The following is a 12,309-nucleotide window of genomic DNA, read 5'->3' as shown; positions in this document are numbered from 1 at the left end:
TGATGGGAGTTTGAGGGATACAGGAAGTTTAACTTTCAAGTTAAACTGATGAGTACAGAAGGACTGGACACTGGCAAAAAAAAATTGTAGACAAACCCAGCATAGCCCCTCTCTACTACCAATAGCATGCCTCTGTTTTGTACCAAAGCAGTACAAAGAGCATGATCATTAACCCAGAGGGATGGGAACTGTGTTCCTCAAAGGACTTCAAGAAAAAGATTTCACTAAATGTACAAAAATCCTATTTTCCTTTCTCGTTCATTGAGGGACAAAGGAAGTCTTACACCTTTGGGAAATTCAAAAGCAGTCCATCTGAAATGTTGGCAACACGGCAAATAAATGCCAACAAGAATAAGAACACAGGAGTTGGAGCTTGCTGCAGCTCAAAGATTTGCTGGAAGGACCTTGTACTCAAAGCATGAGGGCACAATGTTTACCTAGTAAAACTTTGAAAATATGTGAGAAGATGACCAGGTGGCAGTCTTACCAACCTAGAAAAAAAACTACAATGGAGACCCCCTGCACAAAGGTCTTATTCAAGAACATCATGAGAGGCCAATGGTCTCTGAAACAGGTTTAAAATGGCAGAATCAGAATCCTCGATAGTGCTGACAGCCACAGATTCTTGCAACTGGAATTTGCAGCATGACTAAATGCACATGCAGATGCAGCCTTAGTCTGTTCCTTATGTATCCTTCATTGAAGATAGGTGATCTTACCAGCAGTAATGTCCTTAATCATATCAGCTGCTGTTCCCAAGTGGCGCTGCCCCACACGCATGTTTTCTCACTTCAGCATAAGTTCCCAATGCATATGAATTGACATATGACATGTGTATAAAATGACAGGAGCAAACCATCAGGGGTGAGATTTAACACTACAGCCATGTGCTTCACAGATTCTTTTATCAATGCATCAACCAGGGCATGGATTAGTTCTCTTTTTAAGGAATTTTGACGAGTCAAACAGGGTATAACAAAGCAAGATCACAGCCAGGATCTGATGAAAGACAGGAACTGCCAGCGAGAACAGAGCCCTAGAAAGGGTTTACAACTGCATTGATAACGGCAAGCGCTACTTCTGGAACAGTAAGCACCCTGTACAGCAGAACGCTGCTGGATGCACAGTGGGAACCGAAAACTTCTGCACAAAATCCTCACTAAAAAGAAACAAGGCTTTACGGTTTGAGGGGAAAAAAAAAAAAAAGGATACAAGCCTACTAATTGTTTAGGGGGACAAATACTGTCAGGATGTTTCCACTCTGCTCAGAGTTTTTTTTTAGTGATAAAACGCTTAAAAACCGCACTGGTAGAAAGAAAGAGCAGGGAGATTCCCCAATTTTAGAGTGGTACGCATTGCATCATGAAGAGTTAAAACAGTACCTGTTAATTTAGGGGCAATAGCACTAGACTGACACTTTTCAGGGGCAAGCTCATCAGTTTGAATTCCTGTTGAAATTCAGAATGTCTTTGCAGCAGATGGCTCAGAGGTCGAGGGCAATTCAGATACAGAATCTGCAGTGGAGGGCATGAAAGCACATTTGCAGCCTCTGATGATGGCCAGCAAATAACTGGGTAATTTGGGTCATAAGATCTTGCACGACTGGTAACCACAGCCAAAAGGGGAGGGGGCCCAGCCAAACCTACACCAAAGAGGACTTCAAAGCCAAAACGGGCTTTAAAACCAGAGGATAACATAGTTCCAGGCTACAGATGTTTGCACCTTCGGAAGGGGTGCAGTAAGCAGCCCACAAACCATTTTGTAGAATGTGAGGTGGAGCCATCTGGTACAGCAGACTTTCCAATTCTCCCTTCTCCGCTCCCATGTGTAAAATCAGAGCAGTACTGTTTTGGTAAAGCAACATATAGATTTTGGGTACAAGGCAAGGACTTTGGTACTGACGAAGCCCTGACAGCTGGTAGCAGGTGAGAAATGGACGGTAGGCGGTGCGCTCTACAGCTAACTTTTCCAAAACCTAGTCTGGAAAGAACCCAACAGGCATCACAGTGCCCAAAGGCTATTTACAGGCTATACCCACACACCTCGGATCAGGTTTGCCCAAAACCAGGTTGAGAATGACCAGTCTAGAAAGCTGCAGTAAAAGGCAAAGCTCCAGCGGCAATGTAGAGTAGCGTCTCAATTGAAAAAAATAATAAAAAAACTAGCAAAAAAGTTGACCTAAATAAAACCAGTCCATTCTCCTAGTACAGTTGCACTAACTGGTAGTAGGTGGTATTATCCTGGGCTGGCCTACAGTTCGTTTGCCAGTGTCCAATGCTCCTGAAGGTGGAATATAGCCCAAAAGGTAAAGATTTCCTGTGTCCTTCAATAGGCAAAAAGGGAATATATTGTAATAAACTAAGAAAGGTTATACTCACCGTTTAGCTGAGACATTAAAATTATCCTAGAAATTCTCCTGCAGAGCTGGTTATTACATTTTTCGCCATCTGTTAAAGCACATAAAATTATATTATCACAAGTGAGATTATAACTCTGTTCTGAACCATATTCTTTAGCTTAGTTTCAGGACAGATCAGATAAACAACCACATTCATAGGTGAGCCCATAATGTTTCATACATTTGTCACTGATGCACCATACATTTCAAAGACATAAAAAAATCACTTTAAACATAACCAAATCAGGTTTGGGTGTTTGCACTGGTCTAATTGCAAAAGTTATTATAAATTGTGCAGGTTTACATAAAAAATAAAATTTTCGCTTACCTGTTAGACCCTTTTTCACACACCTGATTGGGCCCTCCAGTCTTTTATGGAGCCGCGGATGTCAGCAGACACATGTCTTCTGACACCCGCCACCATCCGATCCTGTCCGCCTAAAAACAGACGGATGGTGGTCCTATGGACCACCTGTCTGGCGGATTGGATGGAAATGGACAAGCGGTCCATTTCCATTTGATTGCCTCATACAGGAGATTTGGACTGTGTCCAGGTCTGCTCTGCATAACAGAGCAGACACGGACCTGTCATCTGGCTGCTCAGTGGGGAGATACCTGCTGTGCAAGCAAACTCTGCTTTACGGAGGCACCAGTGTGAAAAGGGGCCTTAAATCCCTTTTTGCAGTATGGTACAGGACACAGGATCTTTTTTTTTTTTTAAAACAAAATTTTTTATTTTCAATAAAACAGAAAAATAAAAACAGTTAAAGACATTAGACAGTGGTCATATTATACAGCATATATAGATATTGATGTAGACGTTACATATCCATTGACAATTCTCTCAGGCAACTAGCAGGAGAAGATGTGTGAGGGGGGAGCGAGGGGGATAGAGAAAGGTGGTATCAATCGGGTTGTACCACATTTACAACATTACCATCCTGTCTTGGGAAGCAGCTTCACCCACAGTTACACAGGTCGAAAAGCCTAAAATGTCCATACTACCATCCTTAGTAGGGTCTGTCAATAGGAATCCACAGGTAGAAAACTCAGTCTTCATTGGTTACCCATATGGGGTCCGATAAAAAGGAGTTGCAGGGGGTGTTGTCCCCAGGAAGGCCCTGGCTTTGGGGGGGGGGGTTAGTCCTCGTTCCAGTGAAGTCTTGGAGAGAGCAGGGTAGTTTCAATATATCAGTGTTTTGGCATATATGGCTGAATGCCCCCACAGTTGCAGCCACAAGGTATAAAAGGTGATGACCCTTAAATTCTATTCCCTACTCTAGGGCCAGCTGTTCCTTGCAAACCCAAGGGTCCCATATTTTGGCAAACTTTTTAGGACAATTACGGCCCAGGTAGGTTAACTTGTATAACGGGAGGGCCTTATTGATGAGGTTTTTCCAGAAGTGTGTCGTTGGAGGGGTAGATCCCTTCCAATGCAGCAGAATCGCCTTCCTGGCGTACAATGCTGCATAGAACACAAACAATTTCTTGGCTTGGGGAGCTTCTAGTGTGTCCACAATTCCAAGTAACAGCAGTATCGGGTCGCATGGGACTTTTAATTTGCTAACTAGATTTATTGTGTTAACCACCCCTCTCCAGAACGTCTGTATATACCAACAGGACCAAACCACATGAAAGAAGGAACTCCTCCGACGTACATTTGGCACAAATTGAGTTATTGGTAGGGTATATTTTTGCCAGACGCTGTGGGGAGAAGTAGGCTCTATGTAAAAATTTTAGTTGAATAAATCTATCTCTAGCAGATATCACCAGAGGGAGGTATTGCTGGATGCCCTCTTCCCAGTCATCAACCAGCGAGGGTATATCTCCCCGCCAGACCAAGAACAACAGACCTTGGAGGTGTTCAGACCCGTCAGAACCGAGTATAAAGTGGACAAGATTTTTCCCTCCCCTTCCTCGCTCAACCCCAGTGATTCCCAACACCGGTGGCGTAGAGAACTGGGAGCGGTAGGCGTGCCAAAGTTGCAAGTATCTAAAAAACATGCGATTGGACAGCCCTTTTTGTTGCTTTAAGGCGTCAAATGAGAACCGGCCATTCGGGGACATTATGTCCGCCAACGTAGCAATTCCATGACGGGCCCATATCACTGGGTCCGGTATGGTTTGGAAGTGTGGCAACCGCGGGTTCCCCCATAACGGAGTGCGGGGGGACCAGCTGTCAGACTTCAGGGCCTTGCCTCTGACAATTTCCCAAACTGAGTGGTCTTCATCGAAGAGGTAATGTTAGGGTTAGATCTAGGTCCCAGGTGAATTAAATTCCTCAGCTCTGAGTAGGAGCCGATCAAAGCCGCCTCTAAAGTGGAGGCAGGATTTGCCGGTTCCTCCGACAGCCACCAGCGTAGAGTGACCAGTACCGCAGCCCAGTAATATTTGAGAAAACAGGGTAGGGCAAGCCCCCCCAACAAGAGAGGCAGCTGTAGGGTGGATTTAGCTATTCTAGGTATGCTACCATTCCAAATAAACGCATTAATCAAGGTGTCAAGTTTTTAAAAAAATTTTGGGATATGTACCAGTGTTTGTCTAAAGATATACAAGAATTTAGGCAGTATGGACATCTTGACCAGGTTGATCCTGCCCACTGGGGTCAGGGGCAGTGTTTTCCAGGCAGTGCATCTCTGAGTCAGGAGGGACACTATCGGGGTCAGATTAAGAGGGACAAATCGTGTCAAGTCCCTATGTATCTCAACCCCTAAATACCTAAATTGTGAGGCCTTCTTCAGGGATGTATTTGCTGTTATCGAGGCTTCCCCTGGATATAGTGCAAAAATCACTGATTTACTCCAGTTAATGCAGACGCCAGAGAATTCACCAAAGGTGTTGATGAGTGACAGAGCTGCCCCCAAGGATTCAGAGGTGTTCCTCAGATACAACAGGGTGTCGTCCGCGTATAGGGATATTTTTTCCTGCACTGAACCTATCAAAATACCGCTAACCAAGGGGGAAGACCGGAGAAGGATTGCCATCGGCTCTATGGCCAAGGCGAAGAGGGCAGGTGAGAGTGGGCATCCCTGTCTAGTGCCTATTTGCAAATAGAAAGGTGGTGATATTGTCATCCCCGTGCGAACTCTGGCTGTGGTGATTTATAAAGAGCCTGTACCCAGGATATAAAATTTAGGACCGAGACCAAATCGACGCAGGACCTCCCACAGATAGTTCCATTCCACAGAGTCAAAATGCTTTTTCAGCATTTAGGGAGGCCACTGCGTCGAACTCGGTAAGGTAACCCTTGGCACCCATGACCGTATATAGCCTGCGAAGATTTATATCTGTCCCCTTGCCTGGCATGAAGCCTGCTTGGTCCTCGTGTATTAGGGTGAGTATGACGTCATTAAGTCTTCTAGCTAGGATCTTAGTAAGAATTTTGGTGTCTGCATTAAATAGGGAGATGGGGCGGTAGGAGGTGCAAAGTTCGGGGTCCTTACCTGGTTTAGAAATGACCACGATAATTGCTTCCGCCATAGAAATCGGGAGAGTGGTGTCCTCCAAGGTCCCCACGATCATCTCATGTAATCCGGGTGTCAACTGCTACCCGTATTGTCTATAAAACTCGGGGGGGGGGGCATCCACTCCCGGGGTTTTCCCTGCCTGGAGCTCACCTAGGGATTGTTTTACCTCTTTTACAGTGATATTCCTGTCCAAGTGATTTCGGGCCTCCTCACTAAGAGTAGGGAAGGTAAGTTGATCAAGGAAGGAGTCCAGCTCCTTCTCTGTGTAGTCTAGAGGGAGCCATAATATGATGCAAAACATGTGTTGATGGCCACCGGGTCATTAACCAGGGTCCCATCCGCAGTTTTAATACGGGCAATAGTAGTTGTTGGTTGTTCTTTTGCCAGCCATGCAAACAAGTGTCCTGTCTTTTCCCCCTGCTCAAAGATGCACTGTGTCTGTTGTTTTTTTGGCCCCTGCTACTCGCAAAAGCATCACTTCGCGGTAAGCGGCCTGCAAATCGAGTAGGGTAATTGGATTTTGATTCTGAACATATTGGGATTCGAGGGCCTGTGCCTTAGCCTCAGCTTCTTCAATGGAAACTTTGGCGTTGTATCTTGCATGAGAGATTGAGGATTGGTAGCAACCCCGGATGTACGCCTTAAAGGCATCCCATCTAGTATGTAACACCGATCAGTTCGCATAGGATATTCAAAAATCATATGTGTTTAGCCATTTCAGCTTCTATAGTTTCCTCGGAAATCCAATAGCGGGACAGTCTCCATATTCTCTCTGAAGGGGGAGTTTGAGTTTGGAGGGTAAGAAGCATGGGGGCATGATCCAATATGCCCCTGGGGAGTATAGTTACCTCTTGTACTCAGGAAAGCAATCCCTCACTGACATACACTAGGTCTATCCTGGATAATGTGCGGTAGGAAGCAGATTGGCAAGTATAGGCTCTGTCAGTCGGAAACCGCCACCTCCAAACGTCCGTCAAGCCGTAGAGAGATGCCCATTTGTTAAGGGGGGAGTCAGAACCCAATCCCAGAGACAACCTGTCCAGCGATGGATTTGGGGCCATATTAAAATCACCGGCTATAATGAGGTCGTCTGTAGTGTATGTAGCCAGGATAAGAGTCAAATATTTGAGGAGAGATATAGAGGCCGGGGGGGGGTATGTACAAACCCAGAAGCAACAGTTCAACAGTATCTATCACAGCAGGATATACCTGCCCCCCAGGTCAGTTCTAACATTGAGTAGGGTGTAGGACAAGGTCTTATGGATTAGCACACTAACCCCCCTAGCATATCCAGAATAAGTGGAATGATAATAGTGTCCCACCCACGTTTTTTTGAGGCCAAGGACCTTGCTACCCACTAAGTGTGTCTCCTGCAAAATACAAATATGTGGGCTATATTTCTTCAGATATGTCATAACCAGGGACCTCTTGACTTTATCATTTAGTCCCCTTACATTCCAGGAAATAATTCTCAAAGGAGCCATATTTGTAGTACCTGCAAGTCATTATAAGGGGGACATCGATAGAACTGACCCAGAATAGGGCGCACACCCCCAATATAGAACCATCTACTTGTGGTGTATTGGTCATCCAGTCCTCAGATAAGCCGGGGGCTGAAAAAGACGACCAAGAGAAACCACTGCATATGCCATTGTCAAACTGGAAAAAACAATAACAAAAAGGAAAAAAACAACCAAAACTGAAAAACCCACCCCTCTCCACCCCGCACGTCCGTTGGGGAACTCGGAGTGCCTACACCCATAACCAAACCCATCAAACTGTAGGAAAGTCTCCTATGGGGGCTAATGGAGAAGCAGGCAGCCCTCCAAAACACAGGCAGACTGCAAGTTCACACAAGACCGGAGGCCTCCGCCCCCACGCCTATAGCATAGTACAGAAGATTATGTGTACATAGAAAAAAAAATAAATAAAAAAACACCCAGTACTAGCTAGGGGCACACACTTAGAACGTTCAACAATTGGTATCCTTAGAAGAAAAGAAAAATTATGTTTTTGTCAGTTCTAATGCCCCGTACACATGGTCGGATTTTCCGACGGAAAATGTGTGATAGGACCTTGTTGTCGGAAATTCCGACCGTGTGTAGGCTCCATCACACATTTTCCATCGGATTTTCCGACAAAGTTTGAGAGCAGGATATAAAATTTTCCGACAACAAAATCCGTTGTCGGAAATTCCGATCGTGTGTACACAAATCCGACGGACAAAGTGCCACGCATGCTCAGAATAAATAAAGAGGTGAAAGCTATTGGCCACTGCCTCGTTTATAGTCCCGACGTACGTATTTTACGTCACCGCGATCAGATTTTCCGACAACTTTGTGTGAGCGTGTGTATGCAAGACAAGTTTGAGCCAACATCCGTGAGAAAAAATCCTAGATTTTTGTTGTCGGAATGTCCGAACAAAGTCCGACCGTGTGTACGGGGCATAAGAGCACAAATCCCTCCACAGCCCCTTCATTATGCACAGCATGAAAGAAAAACAAAAAAACAAAAAACACCTGCGTCAGTGACAAGGGGCCCACTGCCCACCCAAGAACGTCTCTCCTGGGCATGACCCGGAGAATGATGTATTATCTGCTACAGGGGTGCTATAAGCGAATCAGTGGCCAAATGTTCCATCATGGAATCCTGAGGTCAGGCCCTTGTCACACGGTGAAACAAGTGAAGGTCTCTCTCAGCCAGCAGGGGAGATGTCAAGTGGCTGAGATTCACTCAGTGTGTCAGAGCAGAATGAATTGGGGGGGGGGGGGGGCAAAGAGAGGGAGAAAAAAGCCCATCCAGGCTGGAAGTAGTAAACAGGTTATACATGCGGTTACTGGGCCTGGGGAAGGCCGTCCAGCCACTGTGAGGCGTCCTCCGGTGAACTAGCGGGTAGTCTCTCCATCAACCATACGGAGCCGGGCTGGGAACAACATGCTATATTTCATCCCTTTGGTACAGAGCTGTGCTTTGACATGATCAAAGGTTCTCCTGAGCCTCTGTGTGTCAATGGAATAATCCGGGAACAGCATAAGTTTTGCATTATCAAGGCGTAGTTCCCCAACTTTGCGGGCTTCACGAAGTGCCAGGTCACTGTCCCGGAAGTTCAGTAGCCTGAATATGAAGGTGCGTGGAGGGGCTCCAGGCTTGCCCCGCACAGGTGGCATTCTGTGGGGAGAACTGGGCCTGTGGGAGGAGGGTGCGGAGTAAGTGCTCCATGAAGGCCGTGGCGTCCTGACCTTCAGCACCCCCTGGCAGCCCCACGACCCTCAAGTTATTCCTCCGGCTCTTGTTCTCGCTGTCCTCCGCTCTGGATTCTAGGGCCTTCACCTTGACTTGCAGGGTATGGATGGATGCTCTGTGATCCCGGATGGAGTCCTTCTCGTCCCCCTCTCTGCGCTCAGCCGCCCCATCCGTCCCCGCATCTTATCCACGTCTCTCCGCATTAGCCCAAAATCCATTTGTAGGGTGTCAATTTTTGCCGCCAGAGTCGTTTGGCATCCGGAGATCGCGATCCTCCTCCGCCGTCGCTGGATCCGCCATGCTGGTTTGGGACGCCGTGTGCACACGGCCTACAGCGGGCTGTGGGGATGCTTTATGTGCCAGTCCACCTTTCCTTCCCGAACCAGATTTGCCCCTTCTCATGCCCTATCGTCCCCGGGTGTCTGCAGGGGTGAACAACAGGACATACCCCCAGTTTTCGGATGATTAAAGGCGGGTGGGAGCGGAGCTCCGCTCGGACACATCTACTCAGGCCGCCAGTTCGACCACGCCCCCAGGACACAGGATCTTTAGTCTATAACATAGGTTATGCTGTTACATTCAGAAGATTGGGCACTTGTATAACATGCATTAGTTTTGTCAGCAATGGATAATAAGTAATGGACATGGGTTGTTTAATTTAGATCAGGGATCTCCACACTACGGCCCTCCAGCTGTTGTGGAACTACACGTCCCATGAGGCATTGTAAAACTCACATACATGACTAGGCATGATGGGAATTTTAGTTCCTTTACAACTGGAGGGCCATAGTTTGGAGACCCCCGATCTAGACCAGGAGATTGGCCAAAAGCAGTACAAATAAAGGTGGGCAACACAGCAAATGCTAACAGGCCCATAGAAGAATTAGTAGTCCAAGAAAGGACTTAACAGAACTCAGAGCGGCTTGACGTCCCTTAGGCTTCATGGGGAAGGTGCAGATCGGCTGGGAGTTAGGATGGCCGACAAGTTAGAGGGGCTTTTAAACTAGGCAATGGGGTGAGGGGGGTGTCCAGAGGTAGAGATAGTCAGCACGGAACAAATTCCAGAGGGTAGTATTGGGGGCATTAGTGGTAATTTGACTAAAGCAACTAAACACGAGGTAAGTACAGTAAGTCCTATTTGCAACCCCAGAACACCCAATAAGGAGATAGTATGCGTCCGGTCTAAACTACATGGCATGTTCACCAATGCCAGGAGTCTGGCGGACAAGATGGGAGAACTAGAGCTACTGTTGTATGATGAGGATTTAGATTTTGTAGGAATTTCAGAGACTTGGTTCAACAGCTCTCACTATTGGCTGGCAACCATTCAAGGGTATTCCCTATATCGCAGGGATAGAGGGTAAAAAAGGGGGAGGGGTATGCCGGTATATCAAAAATGATGTACAAGTAAACGTGAGAGACGACATCACTAATGGATTAAGGAAGGAGTTGGAATCCTTATGGGTAGAGCTACAAAAGGGAGGAAACTAAGGGGAAAGGAATATTGGGCGCATACTATAGGTCCCCTAACCAGAGGGAGGAGGGGAAGGCGGACCTCCTATCACAATTTGGATTAGCGCCAAGGGTGGAAAGTGTCTTCAATAATTTACGGACGTGGCTATTTTTTTATGCACTTCCTCACTTGTCTGAGAATGGGGAATTTTAATTATCCAGACAGGGCGGAAGGAACAGTGCATTCATCTAAAGCGCGCCATTTCCTAAATGTCTTGCAGGACAATTTCATGGGTCAGATGATAAATGCACCCACAAGAAACAGCGTTACTAGAGCTACTGATTACCAACAATACAGACCTGATCATGGATGTGGAAATACGAAGCAATTTACAGGTCAATTAGTTTCAGTATAAATCACACAAATAGGAAACATAAGGGGAATACATAGACACTGAATCTCAAAAGAGTCAACTTCCCTAAACTACGATGCTTGCTAAAAGATACTAAATGGGATAAAATCTCAGGAACAAAGAACACGGAGGAAAAATGGGTATGCTTTAAGAGCATATTAAATAAGGGTATTAGCCAGAGCTTCCCAATGGAAATAAATTTAAAAGATCCAATTAAAGTCCTGGGTGGCTTAACTCCAACGGAAAAATGCATATAAAAGCAAAAGGTGAAGGCCTTCAAATAATACAAGGCTGAGGAATCATCACCAGCATTCCAACTTTACAAAGAATACAACAAGAAATGTAAGGGTGCAATCAGGGCAGCTAAGATAGAACACGAAAGGCACATAGCGGAGGAGAGTTAAAAAAAAAAAAAAAAAAAAATCAAGAAATTATATAAGTATATAAATAGCAAGAAAGGGAGGTCAGATCATATTGGTCCCATAAAGAATGATGAAGGGAACCTGGTTACCAAGAATGGTGACATGGCGAAGGTATTGAATTTATTATTCTCCTCAGTCTTCACGAGGTAAACGGGGGGCTTCAGTAACCAAAACTGCAATGTTTATCCTCCTGTCACGTCACAGGAAGCACCCTCATGGCTAACTGAGGATAGAATTAGAAACAGACTTAAAAAATAGGATTTTTTATAACAGCTTACCTGTAAAATCCTTTTCTTTCGATGGACATCAGGGGACACAGAGCCTTAGTAATAACTGATATAGGTATCACTAGGTGATTGGACACTGGCACACCCTAACCAGGAAGTTCAACCCCCTATATAATCCCTCCCCTCACAGGGATACCTCAGTTTTGTAGCAAAGCAATATAAGTGTATTAGAAGAGGGGCGGGACCTCTGTGTCCCGTGATGTCCATCGAAAGAAAAGGATTTTACAGGTAAGCGGTTATAAAAAATCCTATTTTCTTTCTCGAACATCACGGGACACAGAGCCTCAGTAATAACTGATGGGATGTCCTAGAGCAATGCCACCTGAGGGGGGGGGCACAACCAAGTAGGGTGCAATCAGACCTGAGGACCCTGTATCGCTGTCTGCAGCACACTACGCCCAAAGGCGATATCCTCATGCCTTCTCACATCCACCTGATAAAATCTGGTGAATGTATGGACTGAAGACCAGGTTGCGGCCTTGCAGATTTGAGCCATAGAGGCCTGGTGATGCACTGCCCAAGAAGCACCAATAGCCCTTGTGGAATGTGCCTTGATCTGAAACAGAGGAATCTTCTGTTTCAAACCGTAAGCTTGAATAATCAATTGTCGAATCCATTTAGAAATGG

General features: G+C 45.9%; 1 protein-coding gene across 2 annotated transcripts in view; it reads right to left on the bottom strand.

The window, feature by feature from the left end:
- Nucleotides 1–12,309, bottom strand: part of KNL1 (kinetochore scaffold 1) — a 318,489-nt gene that overhangs the window by 53,722 nt on the left and 252,458 nt on the right. For both annotated transcript variants that reach the window (XM_073609599.1, XM_073609600.1), the window contains one exon: nucleotides 2,379–2,447. In XM_073609599.1, coding sequence (XP_073465700.1) covers nucleotides 2,379–2,447 — 69 coding nt within the window. The remainder of the gene's footprint in view (nucleotides 1–2,378; nucleotides 2,448–12,309) is intronic.

This window comes from Aquarana catesbeiana, linkage group LG13 (assembly GCF_042186555.1).
Source record: "Aquarana catesbeiana isolate 2022-GZ linkage group LG13, ASM4218655v1, whole genome shotgun sequence".
Taxonomy (NCBI): Eukaryota; Metazoa; Chordata; class Amphibia; order Anura; family Ranidae; genus Aquarana; species Aquarana catesbeiana.
This window is presented reverse-complemented; position numbering and strand designations above follow the sequence as displayed.